Source organism: Mesoplodon bidens, assembly GCF_964165515.1.
Source record: "Mesoplodon bidens genome assembly, chromosome: 2".
Lineage (NCBI taxonomy): Eukaryota > Metazoa > Chordata > Mammalia > Artiodactyla > Ziphiidae > Mesoplodon > Mesoplodon bidens.
The window spans coordinates 166,193,283-166,218,157 of record NC_138177.1 but is presented as its reverse complement, the minus strand read 5'-3'; the positions used below and the strand labels follow the sequence as shown (position 1 = coordinate 166,218,157).

General features: G+C 54.2%; 1 protein-coding gene across 6 annotated transcripts in view; it reads left to right on the top strand.

Moving 5' to 3' along the window:
* RPS6KA1 (ribosomal protein S6 kinase A1) overlaps window positions 1–20,851 on the top strand; it is a gene marked incomplete at its 5' end in the record, with an annotated part of 36,157 nt that extends 15,306 nt beyond the window's left edge. For all 6 annotated transcript variants that reach the window (XM_081255728.1, XM_081255730.1, XM_081255732.1 and 3 more), the window contains 18 exons: window positions 1,476–1,556; window positions 1,738–1,817; window positions 3,409–3,515; window positions 4,243–4,280; window positions 4,627–4,769; window positions 5,147–5,217; window positions 5,532–5,620; window positions 6,574–6,638; window positions 6,894–6,996; window positions 8,455–8,585; window positions 9,918–10,043; window positions 10,265–10,354; window positions 10,720–10,878; window positions 17,681–17,842; window positions 18,086–18,162; window positions 18,444–18,561; window positions 19,431–19,568; window positions 19,907–20,851. In XM_081255728.1, coding sequence (XP_081111854.1) covers window positions 1,476–1,556; window positions 1,738–1,817; window positions 3,409–3,515; window positions 4,243–4,280; window positions 4,627–4,769; window positions 5,147–5,217; window positions 5,532–5,620; window positions 6,574–6,638; window positions 6,894–6,996; window positions 8,455–8,585; window positions 9,918–10,043; window positions 10,265–10,354; window positions 10,720–10,878; window positions 17,681–17,842; window positions 18,086–18,162; window positions 18,444–18,561; window positions 19,431–19,568; window positions 19,907–20,029 — 1,901 coding nt within the window. In that variant the 3' untranslated portion in view covers window positions 20,030–20,851. The remainder of the gene's footprint in view (window positions 1–1,475; window positions 1,557–1,737; window positions 1,818–3,408; window positions 3,516–4,242; window positions 4,281–4,626; window positions 4,770–5,146; window positions 5,218–5,531; window positions 5,621–6,573; window positions 6,639–6,893; window positions 6,997–8,454; window positions 8,586–9,917; window positions 10,044–10,264; window positions 10,355–10,719; window positions 10,879–17,680; window positions 17,843–18,085; window positions 18,163–18,443; window positions 18,562–19,430; window positions 19,569–19,906) is intronic.
* Between the last annotated feature and the right edge of the window lie 4,024 nt (window positions 20,852–24,875).

The window sequence follows — 24,875 nt, the reverse complement described above, 5'->3', positions numbered from 1 at the left end:
AGAGGAGAGGAGGGAACCCGGGAAAGGAGGCATCTGGGTGGGTAGGAGAGGGTGGGTCAAGGCAAGGCTGCAGAGATGCATGGGCTCAGAGAAGGGAGCTGAGCCCAGGTCTAGAATCCCTGGACTTGCAGAGGGCGTGAGGGTGGTTGGAAGTGGGCTTTGGGCCGGGTAGTGTCTCTTTGACCAGCCTGGGAACCAGTGTGGCCACTGACCAAGTGAAGCGGGCCCCGGCTGGGCTGGGGGGCAGTGGAGAATAGGAGGTATTGGCCTTGGGGTCATGGAGCCACAAAGGGCTGTCTGTGGGGTGATGCAGCTGTGGTGCCCCACGGCCAGCCTGGTAGGGATGGGAGTCCTTCCCCGGGAGGGATGGTGGGAGGAGAAGAATGCTGCGAAGGGCTCCCAGGCTGGGGCAGGAGAGGCTGAGCAGACTCTGCAGCGCGGTGCAGTTGGTGCTATGACCAGGGAGCCCTGGAGAGTGTGGGTTGTAGCCTCAAAGGGTGTGGGCTCACATGGGAGTAGCCTTTTTTTTTTTTAATTTATTTATTTTTTGCTGTGTTAGGTCTTTGTTGCTCACGTGGGCCTTCTCTAGTTGTGGCGAGTGGGGGCTGCTCTTCGTTATGGTGCACCGGCTTCTCATTGCAGTGGCTTCTCTTGTTGTGGAGCACAGGCTCTAGGCGCACAGGTTTCAGTAGTTGCGGTGTGTGGACTCAGTAGTTGTGGCTTGAGGGCTCTAGAGGACAGGCTCAGTAGTTGTGGCGCACGGGCTTAGTTGTTCCGCGGCATGTGGGATCTTCCTGGACCAGGGCTTGAACCCATGTCCCCTGCACTGGCAGGCGGATTCTTAACCACTGGAATGCCAGGGAAGTCCTGGGACTTTTACTCCTTAAAAAAAAGGGGTGGGGGGCTTCCCTGGTGGTGCAGTGGTTGAGAGTCCGCCTGCCGATGCAGGGGCCACGGGTTCGTGCCCCGGTCCGGGAAGATCCCACATGCCGCGGAGTGGCTGGGCCTGTGAGCCATGGCCGCTGAGCCTGCGCATCCGGAGCCTGTGCCCCGCAACACAGTGAGAGGCCCGTGTACTGCAAAAAAAAAAAAAAAAAAAAAAAAAAAGTGTTTGTGGGATGCCTGCTGAGACCCATGAGTCTGAATTTCAGGCCCAGAGAATCTGCCCTAGACTGGAATTGGGGATTTTTATGCCAGATGGAGAGGGGGCTGATGAAGGCATCCCAGGGGGAGCCACGGGGGCAGAGGCTAAGGGCACACAAGGAACAGGATGCTTAGACTGGCTGGATTGAATGGCCTCCTTGGGGCATGGCAAGAGACAGGGCTAGAGAGATGGGCAGGGTACCAAGGGCCAGCCCTGGGCACTGCCGAGAGACATGAGGAACAAGTAGAAAAGAGAGTCCTTCTTAGCCAGGGCTGGGGGTAGCTGTGTTGGGTGGCTAGACCCTTGGTAACCGCCTTCTTCCTCTGACCAGTGCGTGACCGCGTTCGGACCAAGATGGAGAGAGACATCCTGGCTGATGTAAACCACCCGTTTGTGGTGAAGCTGCACTACGGTGAGACCGCAGACCCTAGTTGAGCTCCTACCCTACCTGCCAGCCTTTGCCCTTGCTGGTGGGCTGTTGCCTTCCCTGTATGTTGCACTGTCTGCCACCCAGCAGGCTAAGGGAGCTGGGATCAGAGGGGCAGGGCCCAGGGCCCAGCTGGTTCCACCATGGCCTTTTTCCCTCTCCCCAGCCTTCCAGACCGAGGGCAAGCTCTACCTTATTCTGGACTTCCTGCGTGGCGGGGACCTCTTCACACGGCTCTCCAAAGAGGTGAGCTGACACCCCACTGCCAGGGCACCAGGACGGAGCTGGCACGACAGTGAGACCTCAACCTGAGACTCCCCAGACCTGCCCAGCAGTCCCTGACCCACCCTGGGACAGAGCCCATTCCCTGGCAAAACCTCTGAGAGGTTCCCCCAAGATGGTCTGAGGAGAATCAGGCTCTGGATCTGATGCTGCCCTGATTCCAGGAAGCTAAGGGTGGCTCTAACCTCTTTCACCTCCATTCTTTCAGGGCTTCTCTGGGCAGGGCTATGAAAGATGCAGAGAAGCCCAAATCCACCTAGAAAACTAGATGCTTTAACATTATGTCCAGTTAACCAAAAGGATTTTGAACTCACATAAAAGAATTTGAGGACTTCCCTGGTGGCACAGTGGTTAAGAATCCGCCTGCCAATGCAGGGGACATGGGTTCGAGCGCTGGTCTGGAAAGATCCCACGTGCCGTGGAGCAACTAAGCCCGGGCGCCACAACTACTGAACCTATGTTCTAGAGCCCGTGAGGCACAACTGCTGAGCCCACATGCCACAACTATTGAAGCCCGTGTGCCTAGAGCCCGTGCTCTGCAACAAGAGAAGCCACCGCAATAAGCCCATGCAATGCAACGAAGAATAGCCCCCGCTTGCCACATTTAGAGAAAGCCTGCGCGCAGCAACAAAGACCCAACGCAGCCAAAAATAAATAAATAAATATATTAGGAAAAAAAAGAATTTGAGCCAAATATAAAAATGGGACCATTAGGGCTCCCCTAGTGGCACAGTGGTTGAGAGTCCGCCTGCCGATGCAGGGGACACGGGTTCGTGCCCGGGTCCGGGAAGATCCCACATGCCGCAGCGCGGCTGGGCCCGTGAGCCATGGCCGCTGAGCCTGCGCATCCGGAGCACAACGGGAGAGGCCACAACAGTGAGAGGCCCGCGTAACGCAAAAAAAAAAAAAAAAAAAAAAAAAAAGGGACCATTAATACAACTTAAACTTTAGAAGAGAACCAAACTTTTAAATTTTTAAATGTTATTTTAACATTTAAATAGATAATATGTGATTGAAAAGAAAAATATTCATTGAGAAGTCTTCCTCTCACTCCAGCCCCCTCTACCACCCCCCCCACAGATAAACATTTAATGGTTTTTATCTAAGCTTCCCACGTTTCTTTGGAAATACAAACCAATTCATTGTGTGTTCTGATTCCTGACCCTACTTTCTTACATACAAAGTACTGTTCTGTATATACTGTTCTGTATCTTGCTTTTTTCACAACAGTGTGTCTTGGAGATGGATCCATATCAGAACATGGAGGAATCCTTGTTCTAGTTTATGGCTGCATAGCACTCCATTATGTGGGGGAGAGAGTTTATTCTAGTCTACTGCTTGACCCTTGGGTTGTTTCCAGCCTTTCGCTGTTTGCATTTCAGTGCTACCATGAGTGACTTGGTTGCTAGTCATTTTATCCTTCAGACCCCTTCATACAGAGAAGGGTGTATGGCACTGGAATCTCTAAGGAGGACTGGGAAGCTGCTGACTGCCCAGTGACCCAGTTCCTGAGGAAGAAGTGATCCCAGCTGAAGCCCTCTCCCGCCTGTTGCAGGTTATGTTTACGGAGGAGGATGTGAAATTTTACCTGGCCGAGCTGGCTTTGGGCCTGGACCACCTGCACAGCCTGGGCATCATTTACAGAGACCTGAAGCCTGAGAAGTGAGTGAAGGCCCAGCCGCGCCCAGCCTCCCTAGGGTGTACAGAGGCAGGCCCTGGGGCCTCTTCTAGGACAGGGCCAGCCTGCTGGGGGACGAAGCCAGCCTGATGGGCTGCCCCATGAACGGGTGGGTGGAGCAGAGTGGTGGAGGCAGCCGGCGCACCCGAGGGGCTGCCTGATCTCTAGTAATGCCATTACCAAGGGCCAGGTACCTCTGTGCCTGGGTGTTGCCTACTTTTTTTGCTAATCCAGTGTGACATCTGAGATGCCACCATTGAAGGTCATTCCTTGATATGGCCTTTTCTAGAATTTTCCTTAACATCTGAATATCCTCAAGTGGTAACTTGGGAGCCAGGGGCAGGTGCTGAGGTGGAATGAGATGTGGCTTTAGAGTCAGGCAGACCCGAATTCAAATCTTGTCTCTACCACCTACTAGCTCTATGACCGGGGGAGTTATTTAACCTCCCTGAGCCTTAGCTTCCCCATTGTTAAAATGGGGCCATGAAAGTACCTACCTCACACAGTTGTTTCAAGAATTAGCAAGAAGGTAGGCAACACACCTACAGGGCACCACCAACACCCACTCCACCTGCCCATTCATCAGATGAGCGGCCCTGGGTGGATCACCTTCTCTGGGCTGGACCCGGCCCCCACAGGCCCCATGGTGTCCCCTGAACCCACCGAGGGCCCACAGCTTGGGGGGCCCTGACTCCCATCTCTCCATTGCAGCATCCTTCTGGATGAGGAAGGCCACATCAAACTCACTGGTGAGTGGAGGGCACCTGACCCCTCCGGTTTCAGGGGACGGCAGGATGGGCTCTTGATGGGCCTGGGCTGAGTGCCAGGCGATCCGCTTTTTCTGAGAGGCTGTGCCAGGCACTTGGAAGCGGTCAAAAGCCCAGGCCCCAGACCTGGAAGGGCCTGGGTTTGAATCCCATCTCCCCACTGTGTAACCTTGGGCAGGTCACCTAACCTCCCTGGGCCTCAGCTTCCTCCTGAGTGTGATGGGGGTGATGCCCTCAGGCCTCTGGGCAGGAGGGATAGGTGTGCAGGGAATGGCAGCGAGGAAGGCAGGGGGTCCTGAAGATGTGTCTTCTGCCCTCCTTGCCACAGACTTCGGCTTGAGCAAGGAGGCCATTGACCATGAGAAGAAGGCCTATTCCTTCTGTGGGACGGTGGAGTACATGGCCCCCGAGGTCGTCAACCGCCAGGGCCACACCCACAGTGCAGACTGGTGGTCCTATGGGGTGCTGATGGTGAGTGCCCAGGCAGGGGTAAAGCATCCAGCCCAGGCTCTGGGCCTCAGTTTCCCCATCTGTGTAAGGGGGTGGTTGATGGTCTCTAAGGCTCTCCTCTTGTCCTCTCACAGCTAAGCTGGCCTCACCCTCCACCCAGCTGTAGTTTCCTTCCTTGGAAGGATTCCAGGCTCAGCCCCCAGCCCTGTGCTGGGCCTCTCCCCAGCTTTGGACCCCTAGTACTGTACCTCGTGGTCTGATTGACAGAGTGGGGAGGGACGGATGCAGTTCTTGATCCAGGCGGACCTCCTAGGCATGGAGCTGAGTGGCTGGGGTGGGAGGAGGTGGGGGGCGTGGGAGATGGGACCAGAGCCTGAACAGACCCTCGTCCTCTGCAGTTTGAGATGCTCACGGGCTCCCTGCCCTTCCAGGGGAAGGACCGGAAGGAGACCATGACACTGATTCTGAAGTAAGCTCCAGCCCCTCTCTGACACCTCAGGGTCTCCTCCATGCCTGGCCCCAGTTTGGGGACCAGAGTAACACCCTGCACCTGCCTCAGATTCCCCATTAATGAGACACTCCTCTGGGTTGAGCATTGTGCTTTCTAGGGCTCCCTTTTCATCCATAGGGGCCTGTGGGAGGGGAATCCCTGAGTCTTTGGGAGGGGAGTTTGAGGATGGCTTGTCTGGACTGATCTGGAAACTAGGCGTGGACAGAGGTGGGAGGTGAGACGGGGCCTCTGGGGTGGAGCTCAGCCCTGATGAGACCTGGGGGCCGTTTCAGGGCAAAGCTAGGCATGCCCCAGTTTCTGAGCACAGAAGCCCAGAGCCTCCTGCGGTCCCTGTTCAAGCGGAATCCTGCCAACCGGCTCGGTAAGCAGCCCCAGCTCAGGGGAGGGGAGCGGGGTACAGCTGCGGCCTAGGCCACGGGGCCACATCGGGGGCTGAAAGGGGCCCTTGTCCTTTGTGTGGGGAGACAATGCCTCTGGCCACCCTGCTTTCTGGCTCCATGTGTGGCGTTTGGGGCAGTGGGGTGACCTGTGTGTAGGGGGAAGGCAGGAACTGAGTCATCTGTACTCCCCCTGGGGATGAGGACGGAGGCCCCGCACGGCAGGAGCACGAGCTCAGGCGTCAGAGGCTCAGGCCCCAGTCCCAGCCCCGTGACAGGACCCCACTGCTCGGTACCCAGTGGTCCCTCCACAAATTTTTGTTGATCGAGTGAGTACCATCTGTGAGCGAAGTGACCCAAGGCAGTTGACTTCTCCCCCCAGAGCCCTAGGTCCTCGTCTCCATGGAGGACAATGATCTCAAGCTCTGTTGATTAAATGAAGTCACGCGAATGTGCCTGTAGCAGCTGCTCAGTATGTGTTGGCTCCTTGGCTCCTGGGTTCACCTGGATCATGACCAGCTTTGTAAGGTCCCGTCCAGGTCCCTGGGCTTGAATGGAGTGAGAGCCTGTCTAGTGGCTGACAAGGGCAATGGGATAAGAGCAGCAGAGATGAGGCCTGAGTTGGGAGGGAGGTGGGGGCCCCCTGCAGATCTCGGAACAGGTTCGGCCTGTCCTGACTTTGGCCTTGGGCGAGTTGCCTGGCCTCTCTTCTCTGGGCTTTCCTTCTCCTGTCAGTACATTGGAGCTTGTTCCTAGAGGGGCTCCAGACAGTGAAAATGCGGAGTGGGCAGTAGGCCTCAGGGTGATGGCTGGATGCATTTGGGGCAGCGTGAGCCCAGCCACTTGCCCCACAGTGAGGCGAGGCTGCTCGGAGGACAGGGCGGGTGTCTGCGGGTTAGAGCGTCCCAGGGCAGACCTCTCCTCTGGGCTTTTTCAGGCTCCGGCCCTGACGGGGCAGAGGAAATCAAGCGGCATGCCTTCTACTCCACCATTGACTGGAATGTGAGTGTGTCTGTCCACCCCAGAGCCCCAGTCAGGGATTCAGCTGTGGTCGGAGGGGGCTTCTACTGCCTAGGGCCTCCCATAAGAAGCAGAGGTGACACCATGGCCTTGGAGGCATGGGCTGGCCTCCCAAGGGCAAGCGGTCATGCCCTGTCTGCCTAGCCTGTGCTCCGTCCAGGCTATTGACTCCTGCACGGGGCTGCTGGCAGGCTGTGGAGGTGCCAAGGTGACCACTGTGCCCGCCCCGCCTTGCAGAAGCTGTACCGGCGCGAGATCAAGCCACCCTTCAAGCCGGCTGTGGCACAACCCGATGACACCTTCTACTTTGACACTGAGTTCACATCCCGCACGCCCAAGGGTGCGCCCTTTGTCCGGTTTGTCTTGGACTGGTACAGGAGGGAAGCAGGGAGTCAGGGGCCTCTTGGGGCACAGGGGTGGTCAGGGCTGCGGCAGGCCCAGGTGTGTGGGCAGACAGGTGGATGGCTCTCTGACTCCTTGTCTCCATCTCATTCTGCCTGGTCGTCCCACTCTGGGACTCTACGGGCCTCTTTGTGCCTGGGTGAGGGGGTGGGGGTGAAGGCCACAACAGAGAAGTCGGGACCCCTGCCCCGGGCATCTTCAGCCCACTGGGAAGACCAGACACATCAGGCTCACACTCACGTCAGGGCTAAAGTATCTGACCCGGCAAACACGTGAGGTGGAGACGGTCTGGCAGCAGAGGTGACAGTGCCCACAGGTCAGGGGCAAGTGGGGGAATCGGCTTTGGCTACTCTGACCACTGGGCTTCAGTGACTCATCTGAAACGTGGGCTCAGCCATAGACCCACTCAGTCTCTGGGGTTACTGCTAGAAGCCAAGTAGGGGGCTTCTGGGAGGGAACTTGGTAAGTCCTAACATTTTGGCTAGACATTGGGGAAGAGTGTTCGTCCTGGAAGGTCTTCCGGAGGGGCAGGTTTAGCAGAGGGGGTGCTTTTCTCACTGTGGCTTGCACATCTCTGATGTCAGGGAGCTTAGCACTTCTCCAAGCAGTCCGTCCCATCTTTATTTGTTGATCTGACAAATACGTACCAAGTCCCTACTGTGTGCCAGCCATGGGAGCATTGATGGTGAACAGGACAGACCCAGGCCCTGCCTTCATATGGCTCAGGCTGTAGTGGGGGAAGAGACCTGAGGACAGCTCTGGGCAGCACGACAAGTGCAGCTTAATGGGGCGAGAGGCTGGAGGAGCAGCATGAGGCCAGGTTTCTCAGAGAACAGTGTGTAAGCTGAGCCTCAAAGGATGGACAAGGAGTGGATTGTAGTTAGCAGGAACAGCATGTGCAGGGCCTCGGAGTCTTCCTTAAGGATCTGAGAAGCTTGGCGTGGCTGAGCTGTGGAGTGGGGAGAGAGGAGGCTGAGCTCTCAAGTGCCTCATTGCCAGGCTGAGGAGCTGGGCTCTCCTGAGGGCAAAGGGGAGCGTTTGAAGGGTACAGGCAGCGGGTAGACTTGTGCTTGGAACTACTCCTCTGGCTGCTGCGCAGAAGATGGACCTGAAGGGGCAGAGCAGAGGCGGGGAGGCCTCCAGGAAGGGGTAAAGTGCCTTGGCCTGGGCGGGTGTTGGAGATGAGGGTCTTTCTGTTCCTTGTGTGTCAGGGCTGGGCTGGTCTAAACCCACATGGGCAGATGGGCCAACTAAGGCCGGGGATGAGGGGCCCTGCCCAGGCTGCCACAACGGCCAGCTGCTGAGGCAGGCCTGGAAGCCCCTGTGGTCCACTTTGCTGGGCTGCCTCGGGTCAAGGGTACCTCCTCTGGCTTACATCCCTCTCCTGCCCCTGCAGACTCCCCAGGCATCCCCCCCAGCGCTGGTGCCCATCAGCTCTTCCGTGGCTTCAGCTTCGTGGCCACTGGCCTGATGGAGGATGACGGCAAGCCTCGGGCCACGCAGGCGCCCCTGCACTCGGTGGTACAGGTGAGGGGCAGGGGGCTGCTGCTCAGTTGTCCTTTTCCACCTAGAAGCCACAAGGCAGAACGGCTGAGAACACAGGCTCTGGACTTGGATAGGTTTGGGTTCAAACCCTGATGCCACTGTGGAGCCCATTGGGCCTCCAGCCTCCTTGAGCCTCAGTTTCCCCATTTGTAAAGCAGGGATAACAACACGGTTGTGAGGTTCCTGACACAGAGCCAGGACATTGTAGGGCCTGGGTAAATGCCAGGGAGTGCCCGGGGTGGTGCTGCTGGGGAGTGGCTGGTCCTGACGGGGGTGGGTGGCGTGGCACTCGGGTCTCCTTCCACTTGTCCCCCATTTACACACTTTCCCGGCTCTGTAGGAAATTTAGAGTCGAGAGGCAAGAAGGTGGACTTCGGGAACTTCCCTGGTGGTCCAGGGGTTGAGACTCCATGCTTGCACTGCAGGGGTTTGTGGGTTCAGTCCCTGCTCTGGGAACTAGAATCCTGCATGCTGCGCCGTGCGGCCACAAAACGACAGCAACAACAACAACAAACAAACAAAATAAAAAAGAATGTAGACTTTGGAGCTCCCTGCCTGGGTCAGAGCTTCCAAGGTCAGGGACTGTGGAGGGGACATTCACCTTCCCAGTGCCTCAGTTTCCTCATCTGTAAATGGGGGTGATGATAAAACCTTTCTCCAAGGATTGTTGCGAGGATTATGTGTGTAAAGTTAAGGTGACTATGTGATTTATTATCCACCTGGGATATCTTGGTCGCGGACAAACGTTAAACCAGACTGGATGTGAGGACAACAGACATGAACCAGGGCCGTCCACGGGCTGTGGGTCACCTGGTGAAAAGTGCTTGGAATAGTGCCTGCCACACTTGCAGCACCATAGCAGCATCTGATACTGTTAATGTCTCAGAGCCTCGAGACACCCCTTGAGGTGGGCTGTGTCACCCGGAAAGGGGAGGCGACTCACTGAAGGCCACGTAAGTGGCAGAGCTGGGACCTGGCTCAGGACTCCTGCATCCCGCTCAGTCCTGCCTGGGCTTCTCGGAGCTTCAAACCACTCCATGTGTGTTGTGGCCTATTGCCTGCCCCCTCCAGCACCCACTAACCACAGACTGCAGCCAGGCACCCTGGAGAGAGTGAGTGTGCCCATCATAATAGTGTAGAAAACAGGCCCAGAGTGGGGCAGATTCTTGCCCGAGGTCACACAGCCAACATTCTACCCCAGGCCTCCAGCCTCTTGCCCGGTGCCATCTCCACAGTGCCAAGGCCTTGGGTTCTGGGGGGATGACCTCTGCATCCTAGAGCTTGGGGTCAGTCCCACCTGTTGGTCTCCTGCAGCAACTACACGGAAAGAACCTGGTTTTTACCGACGGCTATGTGGTAAAAGAGACGATCGGTGTGGGCTCCTACTCCGAGTGCAAGCGCTGTGTCCACAAGGCCACCACCATGGAGTATGCTGTCAAGGTAGGCCTCTCGACCTTGTCTCGGCCGGGGCCGCTCGGCGGGGTGGAGGTCGGGGGCTATGTAGCCCTGGCCCGTTGGTGGGGGAGGGTTGGTGCCTGAGGCTCTGTGGATGGGTGAAAGGTGTGCGGCCGAGACTCCACGCCCTGCAGCACGGGCTCTGTGGCGGGAAGGGAGTCTGGAGTCGGTCCCTCGGACACCACCACGTGCACTCCTCTCCTCAGGTCATCGACAAGAGCAAGCGAGATCCCTCGGAAGAGATTGAGATTCTTCTGCGGTACGGGCAGCACCCCAACATCATCACTCTGAAAGATGTAAGTGGGGGTCCTTGAGAGTGGGCTGGGGCTGGGGACCCTCGACTCTAGGACTGGTCTTGGGGCTGCCATTCCTTTGACTTCTGATCCTCCTCCTCTGCTTCTGGATGGGGAGGCCCCTTAGTGCCTCTGGTCTGGCTGCACCCAAGTGCCCTCCACTTCAGACCCAGGCAGTCTCTGAGAGCTTTCCTGCCCATCAGGACAGAGCCAGCATCCTGTCCAGGGGCCCAGATAGGTGAAGGCCCTGCCAGGGTGACTGAAGCACAGAGCAGAACACACGCCCAAGCCTCATGTCATTCCTTCCTTCCTGTCCTGGTGAGCTGGTGGCATCAAGGGGAGGGACCTGATGGTGAGGTCTCTGGCAGGTGTACGATGATGGCAAACACGTGTACCTGGTGACAGAGCTGATGCGGGGAGGGGAGCTGCTGGATAAGATCCTACGGCAGAAGTTCTTCTCGGAACGTGAGGCCAGCTTCGTCCTGCACACCATCGGCAAGACCGTAGAGTATCTGCACTCCCAGGGGGTAAGTCTTGGGTAGGGGGCACCAAGTGGGCGTGGGGGGCAGCCAAGGGTCATACCATAAACAGAGTGTATGAACTGTGACTGGCCCAGGCAGTCTTCAACCAGCCAGACAGAGGGGAGACTTGGGATGGGTGAGGGAGCGAGTGGATGGACATAAGGAAGGGAGGGAGGGAGAGATGAGACCAAACTGTGAAAAGGAACATTTATTCAGGACCTAGGCAGGCGTCATGTTGACTTCTTTCCTTACATTATCTCAGCTGATTTTCACAACAACCCTGTTAAGTAGGTGCTGTTATTGGCCTCACTTTTCCAGGTAAGAAGGCTGAGGCTCAGAGACGTGAGCTCACTTGCCCAAGGTCACACAGTCCAGGAAGAATGGAGCCAGAATGTCTGACTGAGGAATTTGGGTGGAGGGCTACAGATGGGGAGTGAGGCTTTAAGTTAGGAACGAGCAGGATCACTGTGGAAGCTGCAAGCCTTCAGGGTGGTGAAGCCGGCCATGGGTTCGGCTATTAGGACAGAGGAAGTGGATGCAAAAGGAAACGCTGCTGGAAACACAGCAGGTGCTACAGAAGAGTGTGTGTCCGAACCGTAGGACTTGTCCTTATCATTGCACAAGGTGGAGCTAGAAAAAGTCCTTATAGGGTATCAAAGCTGAAAACAGAGCCGGCGTGAGTTTCTCTCTGGACGAGATGATGTTTTAGGGTGCTTCTGGTCAGGCAGTATGGGGGTTAAGGACGCAGGCTCTGGAATGAGACTGGCTGTGTCCAGTTCTGCGTGTTAGGTTGGGAAAGCCTCCCACCTCTCTGAGCCATTTCGTCATCTGCAAACTCATGACAGTAAGAGCTGCCCCTTCACAGGTTGGATGAGGCATGAAGTGAGGTGCTGTGCCGGGGAAGCACCATGGTCCAGCGCAGGCCCCTGGAAAAGGCCACATAAACATTACGGGGAAATAGGACCAGATCATTGCTATGCCTTTTTTTTTTTTTAACATTAACTTTTTAGTATGAAAAATTCCAAACATATACAAGAAGTACAAGAATAGAATAATGAACCCCCCGTAACCAGATTCAAGAATTGTCAAGATTTTTACCCCACTCCCTCCCTCTTTTCTTCCTTCCCTCTCCTTCTCCCTCTTTCAATTTCTTACTTTCTTTTTTGTTGTTGCTGGAGTATTTTTCCCCACTTTTTATTGAGGAAAAAGTTCAAACCTATATAAAAGTTAAAAGAATAGTACAAGGGATGGACACACCACTATACTGAAAATGGATACCCAACAAGGACCTACTGTATAGCACAGGGAACTCTGCTCAATATAATGTAAAAACCTAAATGGGAAAAGAATTTGAAAAAGAATAGATACATGTATATGTATAACTGAATCACTTTGCTGAACACCTGAAGCTAACACATTGTTAATCAACTTTACGCCAATATGAAATAAAAAGTTTTTAAAAAAAGAAGTACAAGGAAAAACATTTCCCTTTAAGATTCACCAAATCTTTTTTGGTTTTTTTTTGGCCGAGCCACAGGGCATGGGGGATCTTAGTTCCCTGACCAGGGATTGAACCTGCGCCCCCTGCAGTGGAAGCACGGAGTCTTAACCACTGGACTGCAAGGGAAGTCCCAAGATTCACCAAATCTTTTTTGGTTTTTATTTTTGGCTGTGCTGCATGGCATGCGGGATCTCAGTTTCCCGACGAGGGATCGAAACTGGGCCCTTGACAGTGAGAGCATGGAGTCCTAACTACTGGACCACCAGGGAATTCCCTGTCCCACATTCTGAATGTGTCTGTTTGCTTCCTCATGGCATCATTTTAATTGTTTCTCTATTGCCTATACTTCCTGTAAACTGCAAGGTGCTCCAAAGTCTTAATTAGGTTTACCTTCAACTTCTTTTTGGGATCAAGGAGTCAATAAACACTCCATGGGAGGCACAGTGTACTTCACAAAGCATCACGTCCCTGAGCCAACATCTCGTTGCCCCTGTTAGTCATCAGTCGTGTCGGTGGTCACAGTCTGGGGATGCGTGAATGGGTGGCGGGCAGTGGGTGGGCCTGAGGTGTATCGTAAAGGTCCTCACCAACCCTTCATGCAATGGTTTCAGCCTTTCAGGACCTTGGCCTGAATCAGTCCATTAGGGTTTGTAAAAATAAAGTAAAAGTTTTGTGAAAAAGATCTTTACCTCATAACCAGAGCTTCAGTTTGTTTACCACATGTACCGTTAATGGTCGTGTTTGAAGTGGTTTAGGTTTTTGAAATGGCCAGTGCAAACAAACTGATATGGAAACATGTCGGGTCAGACAGTAAATGTGCTTCCTTTTCCTGTTTTGTTCTCACGTGAGTACTAGCCAATGTTACCCAAAGAAGGTTTAGAAGACAGAGCTGAAGCAGTGCGTTCCCAGTGGGCCCCCTCAACTCAGAGCAGGGAAGGGCTTTATAGAGTGGGAGCTGCCTCCAAAAGTAGTGAGACCCTCCGTGAGGGCTGGTGAGCTCCAGTACAGACAGCTGCTCGGTGGGGTGTCATGGGAGAATATTGTTTCTTGCCCAAAGAAAATCTGTGGGATTTTGGAATCTATGGGCTTCTAAAGTTTCTGGCCCTTTCCAAATACCAGGGGTAGATGATGAGGAAATGGGAAGCTCTCTTGGACGTATTTGGAGGGAGATTCTCGGGGCTGATTATACTTTGGCAGCATCTGTGGTCTAGAAGCTGGGAATCTCATGACAGCCGAGGGATGGGAAGGGGCTGACCAGGAGCAGGGTCCACTGGGACCTCCCGTTTGTTTTAATGTTACCTTCCTATTGAAATATCACATAAACAAATCATCATGTATAATTCAATAAATCTTAAAAAAGTGAATACACCCATGTAACCGAGCACCCAGATCAAGAACTGAAGGATTTCCAGTTCCCCCCAACCCCCTTGAGCCCCTTCCAGTCCCTGCACCCTCCCCAAGGATAACCATTCTCAGTGAACTTCTAATTTTTTTTTTTTTTTTTTTTGCGGTACGTGGGCCTCTCACTGTCGTGGCCTCTCCCATTGCGGAGCACAGGCTCCGGACGCACAGGCCCAGCCGCTCCGCGGCACGTGGGATCCTCCCGGACCGGGGCACGAACCCGTGTCCCCTGCATCGGCAGGCGGACCCTCAACCACTGCGCCACCAGGGAAGCCCGTGAACTTCTAATTTTATATAAACGTACTCTTTCATATCTCACTTCTGCCACTCAGCACTCTCTGAGATTCATCTGCGATGTCGTGTGACTGCAGTTCACTCCTTCTCGTTGCCGTGTGGTTTCTACTGTATGAATAGACCACAGTTTAACTGTCCTTTCTACCATTAATGGACATGGAGTTGTTACCAGTTTTTTGACTGTGACAAATAATGCCACCGTGACATTCTTAACACTTGTCTTTCGTGAACACTTGCCTATTTTAACGCTGGGTGTAAACCTAACGGTGGAATTGCTGGGTCATAGTGCAGTGTATATTCATCTTTAGTAGATGTTGCCAGTTTTTCAAAGTTGTTTTACCTACTTACACTCCTCCCAGAAGCGTGTGAGAGTTCTGGTACTCTCCAGCACTTGTTATTTTCCATCTTTTTAATCACAGCCATTCTAGGAGATGAGGAATGGTATCTCATAGTGGTTTTAATTTACATTTTCCTGATGACTGATGAAGTTGAGCACCTCTTCGTGGGTTTATTGCCATTTGGACAGCCTCTTTTATGGAATGTCTGTTCAGGTCTTTTGTCCGTTTGAAGAAATTGGGTTGTCTGCCTTTTTCATCTATTTTGCAAGAGTTCTTTGTTTAATACGTGGGCCCTTTCAGGTCTCTTGCTTCCCTCATATCGTTTCTGTAAGGGCCCCAGCATGCCGGGGACAGCTTGTCTGAGAACTCAGCAGGGCTTCACACTTTGACTTCTCTGTTTAGCCAGATGATTTATGTAGAAGAACTTCACCCTTTTGTGTGTGTGTGGCTGGTCACAGGCGCCCTAATGCACATCCTCCGATGGTGCTGGTGATGACAGAGATGCCGCTGCTCCACATAGCACTTTCCACAGGCCAGACAGATCCTAAGCACTTTGCACATCAACTCATTTAACTGTTCCAACGAACCTATGAAGAGGGTATTAGTATTATTCTGCCCATTTTATAAGTGAGGGAGCTGAGGTTCTGGGAGCTTAAGTAAAAGCCTCATCGCTAAACTGGCCCCAGAGTCTGTGCCCCTGACTTGTGTGTGATCGGATGCTGCTTTGGACAGCATCTGTCCCTTCATTTTCCTACCCTTCTTGTCTTCTAATTTTTAAGGGCTTCTTAACAAGCACTCACTGTATCTTAATGTCCAGCATGATGGTGGGGTTCAACCCCAGGGAGTGCTGGTGTTACTATGACAGCAGCTGCCATTTTCCAAGCCCTGTGCTAAATATTTCTGGTACATAACTCATATGCTCCTTCCTGTAACCCTGGGGGGCCAAGCACTCTTATCAGCCCCATTTTACAGGTGAGAAAACCAAGGACTAAAGAGGTTAAGTGACACATCAAGATCACACAGCTACTGCTGGTAAAGCCAGGATTCACACTCTGGCCCATCTGCCTCCTGACTGAAATCACAACTCTGCCAGAGCCACAGCCTGTTGACTCAGTGGCTGCATTTGGCCTCCACAGTGCGGGTGTTTTCTTGTTTGGTAATTTGGCTGCTTTTGAAACCTGGGCCCGAGTTGCTGTATGATGACTGTCAGCTGGAGTGCGCAGCAGCTGCCCCTTGAGCCTGTTGGCCTGGCTCTACGGGGAATATGCAAGGACCATCTCATAAAGCCAACTAACCTGCGAGACTCAGCTGATCTAACCTGCAAGGTCTCTGTGTGTTTCAGAGGTGTCATTCATTCATTCATTGCACAGCGTTCACGTAGCACTTGCTCTGTGCGAGTCCCTGTGCTGGGTGCTGGGGGTGAGCCAGCGTTCCACAGAGAGATACGGCTATTTATGGCTGAAGGAACCCCCACTGGCCTGAGCTCAGGGTGCTTGAGGGATGTGGTGGACAAAGGCTGGAACGGACAGCTGAGCCTTCCACACCAGGATGGGGACTTCAGGCTTTATCTTGCAGGTAGTAGAGAGCCATTGAAGGTCTTTGACCGTGCTCAAGGAAGTACCAGGAGCTCATGGGAGGAGGAGAAGGAGGGTGAGAATGAGTTTAGTCTGGGATGTATTGGGTTTGAGGGTCTATGGGACATTCAGTGGTTGCCATCTGGTAAGCAGCTATATGAGCCTGGACTCAGGAAAGCTCTGGGTTAGTGTCAGAGATCTGAGAGTTGTCGATAATTAGGTGATAGTTAGAGGAATGACTATGAATAGAACCATGCCAAGGGAGAGGGGGTGGATGACAAGTAAGTGGAGTGGTTCAGCCCCCTCAGGTTACAGATGAGTAAATGGGGCCAGAGGAAAGTCATTTGCTTAAGGCCTCACTAGTTAAGTGTCATTCATCCATTCATTCAGCAGTTATTTATTGAATACCTACTTTGTGCTGGGAACTATTCTAAATGCTGGGATGCAGCAGTGAGCAAAACACCCGTGGAGCTTACATTCCAGTGGGTGGGTTCAGAAGACAATTAAGTAAATATCCAATGGTGGTAAATGCTATGGATAAAGATAAAGCAGGGTGGGCTTCCCTGGTGGCGCAGTGGTTGAGAGTCCGCCTGCCAATGCAGGGGACACAGGTTCGTGCCCCGGTCCAGGAAGATCCCACATGCCGCGGAGCGGCTGGGCCCATGAGCCATGGCCGCTGAGCCTGCACGTCCAGAGCCTGTGCTCCGCATCGGGAGAGGCCACAACAGTGAGAGGCCCGCGTACCGCAAAAAAAAAAAAAGAAAGAAAAAGCAGGATGAGGAGACTAAGGAGTACTGGTCCGTGATTGCTATTTTATATGGAATGGTCTAGGGAAGGCCTCACTGATAAGGTGACATTTGAGCTGAAACCTGAAGTAACTGAGAATGAGCCAGGCAGATGCTTAAGGGAAGAGTATTCCAGAAAGAGGGAAAGTAAGTGCAAAGGCCTTGAGGCAGGAGTGTGCTTGGCATGTTGAAGGAAGAGCAAAGAGGCTGATGTGGCCAAAGCCAACTGAGCAAGGAGGAGAGTGCTAGAGGACCAGAGAGCACAAGGGATGTGGGTAGGGGGCAGGGGAGAGATGAGGTGGGGCCATCAGGCCATCGTAAAGACTTTTCCTCTTGAGAGCGGAACCCTTGGAGAGGACATGATCTGGCTTACATTTAATAGGATCGCTCTGGCTGCTCTGTTTAGAACAGGCTGTAGGGGGTGAGGTCAGAAGCAGGAAGACCAGTTAGGAGGTCGTTGCCGTAACCCAGGGGAGGGATGATCGTGGCTGGGATCAGCGTGCTGCCAGGAGAGGGGCTGAGAAGTGCTTGAGCTCTGGATGTATTTTAATGGTAGAGCCAGCAGAGTTTGCTAAGGGATTGATTGAGGAATACGAGAAAAAAAGGGGAATTGAGAATGGCTCTTAAGATTTCAACCCAAGCAATGGGAAGGATGGAGTTGCCATTCGGTAAGATTGTGATGGCAGATTTGAGGAGTTCCGTGTGGACAGTGAAGTTAGAGCTGCCTCACAGACATTGACCTAGAAGTTTCAAGTCGGCAATACCAGCAGCACTAAGGCCCCTGTGTAGCCCCTTCCCCTCTCAGATTCTGCCCCCTCTCTGGGCCCATCTTCTACCTCTCCCATCCCTGGCAGTTGACCTGGGCCACCGGCAGCCTGCCCACATGGAGAACTGACCCGGGCCCTCTGCCCCCAGGTTGTGCACAGGGACCTCAAGCCCAGCAACATCCTGTATGTGGACGAGTCTGGGAACCCTGAGTGCCTGCGCATCTGCGACTTTGGCTTTGCCAAGCAGCTGCGGGCTGAGAACGGCCTCCTCATGACACCTTGCTACACCGCCAACTTCGTGGCGCCTGAGGTGAGTGGCCTGGCCTCCTCAGCTGCAAGAGCGAGGGGACCTGGCACGGGGAGCCTTGTGTCCCTTCCAGAGGCCCCACGCCATCCAGAACCCGTCTCTGTGGCCTTGGCCCAGGTACCAAGGGAGGATCAGCCCAGGCCTGGGACCCTTGTCCTACCCTTCGGGGAGGAGCAGGCAAGCATATGGGGCCACTCGCCACTGCCCCTCAGACTGACCACCCTCCCCTGCCTGCCTTCCTGCCAGGTACTGAAGCGCCAGGGCTATGATGAGGGCTGCGACATCTGGAGCCTGGGCATCCTGCTGTACACCATGCTGGCGGGGTGAGTTCCCCACTGGCCTGCCCGCCTCGGCCCCCCGCCCCTTCCTCCAGCCCTGGTGTAGCTGGGGTGGTGCTTGTCTGATGGGAGAGATTCAGCCCTGCCTCAGGAAGGCCTGAAGACAGGGACATGGCCCTGCCTGTGGGAGCTCCACCTTGAGGAGGAAGTGCCACCCTTGGGAGCACCCCGTCTGAAGGGGGAGACACAGTCCCCCACCCCTCCCCACCCCTGGCCACAGGATGGAGGCCAGAGGCTATACCCAGACTGGGTGGACTTTTCCCCAGATACACTCCATTTGCCAATGGACCCAGTGACACCCCAGAGGAAATCCTGACCCGGATCGGCAGTGGGAAGTTCACCCTCAGCGGGGGAAATTGGAACACGGTTTCAGACACAGCCAAGGTGAGTCTGTAAGGCCTGGACCCTGCTCATTTAGGGGTGGGGAGGCAAGGCCCCATCCCAGGGCTTTTCAGCATTTCACGAACAGGTGACCTGTAGCCTCATTTCTCCAAGTGGAAGATTCCCAGGCAGACTGCCCCCGCAACACCTTGTTTGGAAACAACTTGGTGATCATTTACTGGCCCTTCCCGTGTTCTGGGCCCTGTAGGGGAACAGAGGGCTGCATCATCACAGCCCCTGCCGTGGAGAAACTTAGTGTGAGGTGCGAGACAGGCTTGCACACAAGGAACAGAGATGCCAGGTGCGGAGAGGCAGGTCCTCCTGGTCGGGGGTACAGGCAGTGGAGACATGAGCAGAGCCCCGGGCCACCGGGCAAAGAGGCCTTCTCAGAGGAGGGGACGTTTGAGCTTTCACTGTTAGCAATGGGTTCCAGTCATGGGAACCTCGGTGTCAGACAGAGGTTGAGCCCTTAATGAACAGTGCCACCTTGCATTAACCTTATGAGTCAGGTATTTTTGTTATCCCGTTTCTCAGAGGCGAAACTGAGGCTCAGAGAGTTAAAGTAACTTGCCCAGGAGATGCAGTTGATGAGCAGGGGAGTCAGGTTTTGAACCTGCCCAACCCCAGCCTTAGGTTCTTCCCACCTTCCTGCATGGCTTCTAGAAAGTGAAAGAGAAAGGAAACGGCCTTCCAGGAAGAAGTCCTGAAGAAGAGCATGTGCTCGGGGAGGCCGTGGAGTGGTGTGGGGAGTGGATCGAAGGGGCCACTGCAAGGGTCCAGGCAGGAGATGGCAGGAGATGGCTGCCTTACAGGCGCAGCTGTGTGCGCCCCTCCTAGCCCTTCCCACCAACCCCTTCCTGCTGTTCCCCCAGGACCTGGTATCCAAGATGCTGCATGTGGACCCGCACCAGCGCCTCACAGCTAAGCAGGTCCTGCAGCACCCGTGGATCACCCAGAAAGACAAGCTCCCCCAGAGCCAGCTCTCCCACCAGGACCTGCAGATTGTGAAGGTACAGCCACCCAGGCTGCCAGGCCAAGGTTCCATGGGCAGGGACTTGGGGCGGCAGAGCCAGGAGATGCCATGTGTGTCTCTTCCCAGGGAGCCCCAGTCTGACATGCAGGGGTGTCTATAGTGCGCTCATGGCCCCCCTGGTCCTCTAGGGGGCCCAGCCCCTAAGCTCTGAAGCCTCCAGTCTGATGGATGAGGCAGGACTGATGACCATGAAGAACCACCAAGGCGGGATTAACAGGGGCCTGTGGGGGCTGTGGAACACTGGGAGGGGCTGGCCTGGCCCTGGAGCACATGCACCTCCGACCCTCGGGAACTGACTCCCACCTCCTCTCCCAGGGAGCCATGGCAGCTACATACTCTGCGCTCAACAGCTCCAAGCCCACCCCTCAGCTGAAGCCCATCGAGTCGTCTATCCTGGCCCAGCGGCGGGTGAGGAAGCTGCCATCCACCACCCTGTGAGGTGCCAGAGCATCCGGGCTGCAGGGCAGTGCTAGCTCGACGGAGGCAGCGTACTTCCCAGAGGGAGCGGGCCTGAGTCACAGGGCCAGAGGGAGCGGAGCCCCGAGGGGGCCCAGATCACCCCGGGGAGGGCGTGAGAAGTGCCTTCTCCTCCCCCAGGACGCACTCTTCTCGGCTCAGGCTCTGCTGGTTGAAATCGATTCACTGTACAAACTCTTGTCTTTTTTTAAGGAAAAAATGGCACCAACCACCATGGATTTTTACAAGATCCATTTGCCTTTCTGGGAGCAGAAGTAGCCAGTGCAGCCCCAGGAGGGGTACTGAGTCACACTAGGGCTGTCTGTAGCTGAGACTCCTTAGAGCAGCTTTAGGGTCCCCCTGGGGGGGACCCCTACAATTGGCCATCTGTAGCCATCTGCACCCACCTCCAAGGCAGTCCGGTGTCACCTTCCAGAGCCCTTGGCTGTTTAGCAGAACTTGCTCTATCCCCATCGGCTCCTTTTCTGTTCTGTTCTGTTGGGGGTTCTGGAACCACTTTCTGCTAGAGGAGAGGACCAAGGCCCCGTGGCTCCCAGCTCCAGGCACCAGCATCCACATTGGCCGTACCACTGGGTCCTCTGCAGTCAGGTTGGGCAGCCCCTGAAGGAGCATCTGGAAAGCACTTTTTGGCTGACTTCTGTTGGAGTCTGCCACAGGACAGAGTTCACAGGAGGCCTGTGGGGCAGGCCAAGAGGGGCAGGGGCTTTTTTCATTTCTTCCTCAGCTGGTAACTCAGGGTTCATCTGTCCACGGCCTTTCTAATAAACTTACAGTTGAGTTGAAGCTCGCTTGTCTCCACTTGTCATCCCTGGATTTGCCCCCCACTCTGCTATTGGGTGTTGAGGACTTTGGCAGTGACAAGTAGTGGGCCAGGGCCAATTAGCCCAGCTGCTTGGAGCTCAGTTGGGGAGCGTGTGGGAGTCCTGCTGGCTCTGCCCACACATTCCTGTCAGGGATTCCAATATGGTATTGATCATAGTAATGGGATTACTAGCCACTAGTGACCTGCCAGGCACCGTGCCTGGGCCTTACATGTATTTCTCATTTAGTCTTAACAACCCTGTGAGGAAGATGCTATTATATTATTATCCCTGTTTAATAGATGGGGAAACTGAGGCTCAGAGGGGGAATGACATTTCCTAACACAATAATTTTTTTTCTGAGTTCCCTGTTCCAGATGCTGGTGAACCAAGTAGAAAACAAGGTCATTGTCTTCCTGGGTCTTACTTCCAGTGGGGAAACAGACAAGTAAACAAAGGTCAGCTACTGATGAGACATGCAGAGTTAAATTGGGGTGAGAGATGGGGTGATCAGGGAAGGCCTCTCAGGGGAGGTGACCCACAAGCTGAGATCTGAATGATGAGAAGGGCCCAGCCAGGACCAGGAAGCAGAGGGCAGAGTCGGGACAAAGGCTCCAAGGAGGAAACAGGCTGGCCATGCTCAGGGACTGGAGAGAAGCTGACAAGGCTGTGGTGTCAGGGCCAGGGCCAGGCATGCTGGGCTTTGTAGGCCAGAGTAAGGAGTTAGGATTTAATTCTAGATGAGATGCTAGCTCCTAAAAGAATTTAATCAAGCAGGAGAGTGACATGATTAGATTTATATTTTTAAAAAACCACTCTAACTAATGTGTAGAGAAATGATGCGGGGAGAGGGCAGGCAAGAAGCAGGGCGGCCAGGTCAGTGGCTTCTGCAGTAGCTCACACGAGAGGAGGTCGCCTGGACTAGGGTGGTGGGAGTGGAGATGGGGAGGGAGTAGACAGGGTCCGGATATGCTTTGGAGGTAAAGTAGACCGCACTTGCTTGCTGTCAGTTTGGATGTAGAGGCTAAGAGAAAAAGGAGACGCACAGATATCTTGTAGGTTTGTTTTTTTGGTGGTACGCGGGCCTTTCAGCGTTGTGGCCTCTCCCGTTGCGGAGCACAGGCTCCGGACACGCAGGCTCAGCGGCCATGGCTCACGGGCCCAGCTGCTCCACGGCATGTGGGATCCTCCCGGACCGGGGCACGAACCCGTGTCCCCTGCATCGGCAGGCGGACTCTCAACCACTGCGCCACCAGGGAAGCCCTCCTGTAGGTTTTTGACTTGAGCAGCTGAGTACTGAAGGAGAAGTTGGAGAGGAGCAGGTTTGAGAACTCTGGGAGATGATTTCAAATATCCAAATGGAGGTGTCAACCAAGAGTTGTAATTAGAAGTCGGAGTTCTGGAGAGAGGTCTGGATTGGAAGTATAAATTTGGGAGTCATTAGTTTGGAGAAAGTTGGTAGAGCCAGGAAGCTGGACTTTCAAAGTGTGGTCCACGGACCAGCAGCATCCGCATCACCTGGGAGCTTGTTAGAGGAGTGGAATCTCAGGCCCATCCCCAGACCTGCTCAGTCAGAATCTACATTTTAATGAGATCTGCATGTGATTTGTGCGTACGTTAAAGTTTGAGAAGCGCTATTGTAGGGGCTGAGAGCAGAGAAGGAGACTGATTGAGCCCCAGCACATACCAGCATTTAGAGGTGACCTGGAGGAGGGAGAACCGGCAAAAGGAACTGTGAGATAACAGTCAGTGAGTGGGGACCTGCCAGTCCGGCAAGATTCAAAGCGTTATGAACCAGGGTCTTTTGCTTCTGTTACTTCTCAACCTCCTCACTTTATAGGTAAGAATGTAAGTGCCCAAGAGGTAAGTCCTGTTATGATGGAAGGAGATTGTGGCACTAGCAGCTTGGTTTCTGAGCTGGCCGCGGCTTGCAGGTTCTGAGCGAGCAGCCCCCCCTCGGGAGCAGGGAAGGCTGCACTGGAGCTCTGGTGAACACCACTGACACACATAGTACTGAGTCCCTGACCTGCGTGTGCTCCACTTCTCTATGCAGTGAAACCAACATTTCCTGTCCCACCCACCACCCTAGGTTGTCCACCCTGGACCCCATCATCGCAGCTGGAATCCTGAGCATCATCCCTGACCCCTTCCCCCACTTCCTACATCCAGTCTTCCTCCTGGTCCCATCAGTATCGTTCCCTAAATATTTTTGGGATCCATCCCATCCTCTCCATTGTTTACCGCATTTTTTGTCCTTTGCCACAGGCTACTAATTCCCTTTGGCTGTGTTGGGTCTTCGTTGCTGCGCGTGGGCTTTCTCTAGTTGCGGTGAGCAGGGGCTACTCTTCGTTGCAGTGCGCGGGCTTCTCATTGCGGTGGCTTCTCTTGTTGCAGAGCATGGGCTCTAGGTGCACAGGCTCAGTAGTTGTGGCGCATGGGCTTAGTTGCTCCGCGGCATGTGGGATCTTCCTGGACCAGTGATTGAACCCGTGTCCCCTGCATTGGCAGGCGGATTCTTAACCACTGCGCCACCAGGGAAGTCCCCCCTTCAGTCTTTTTTTTTTTTTTTTTTTTTTTTTTGCGGTACGCGGGCCTCTCACTGTTGTGGCCTCTCCCGTTGCGGAGCACAGGCTCCCGACGCGCAGGCTCAGCGGCCATGGCTCACGGGCCCAGCCGCTCCGCAGCATGTGGGATCTTCCCGGACCGGGGCACAAACCCGCGTCCCCTGCATCGGCAGGCGGACTCTCAACCACTGCGCCACCAGGGAAGCCCCCCCCTTCAGTCTTTTGTGTCTGCAGCAGACTCCAATATAATCACAAATCTGACCCAGCATCTGTCCTGGAGTGGCTCCTCTCTGCCCACAGAGAGAGCCCAGACATCCTAGCCTGACAGCCAGTGTCCTGTGTGATCTGGTCCCTGCTGAGCCCCAGCATCAGCTCTCATAACTTATCCGCATACTGCTCACCAGACCTGAACACGTTCCTGCCTCCTCTGGATTCTGCCTGGCTAACTTCTACTCATCCTTTAGGAAAATTCAAGTGACACCTCCAGGAAGCCAACAAGGACATCCCAGACAGGGTTTGGCAGTCCTCCTTTGGGATCCCCAGACGCTCTCTTTGTATATCACACAGCTTTGTATATCAAAGACACTCTCTTGGGGTTCCCTGGTGGCACAGTGGTTGGGAGTCTGCCTGCCGATGCAGGGGACACGGGTTCGTGCCCCGGTCCGGGAAGATCCCGCATGCCGCGGAGCGGCTGGGCCCGTGAGCTATGGCCGCTGGGCCTGTGCTTCTGGAGCCTGTGCTCCGCAACGGGAGAGGCCACAACGGTGAGAGGCCCGCATATCGCAAAAAAAAAAAAAAAAAAAGACGCTCTCTTTGTCTATCTCTTTGTATATCACACAGCTTTGGAATTAGCTGATCAGATGTGTTTTCTCCCTACCCAGTCTATGAACTCGAAGGTATGGGCTGTGTTTTGTTCATTTCTGTATCCCAAGCACCTAGCACCAGGCCTGGCACACAATATATTGGTCCTCAGCTAGTGTTTGTTGAATGGGTGAGCAAGAAAGAATGCAGGAACAGTGGACTTGGTAGGGCTGGAGGAAGTATAGAAACTTCACCCACAGAGTTGCAGGAGCCTGGAAAGGCATCTAGGGAGGAAGAAAGGAAGCTGATGCTCTGAGACACCAAGCAGTGTCTTGCCCCAGGCACCAGCGGGAAGATTCAAGAACTAGGAAATGGTGATGGGTAGAGTGGGAGTCCACAACTGCTTTCTCAGCAGCTAAACCCCAAAACTCAAATATTACTTCCCTTCTCTGAGCCTCAGTTTTCTCACTTGCTAAATGAGGATCATAATCTGTGCTTATGTCACAGCATAACCTGAAGATCAAATGAGCAAGTGAGTCTGAACATGTTTTGGAAGGTAAAAAGTGTGGCTTGTACAGTTAAGCTTGTTCTAACTTTCATAAGGTCAGGACGGCCCCCCAGGAACTCAGTGGACTCCAGAAA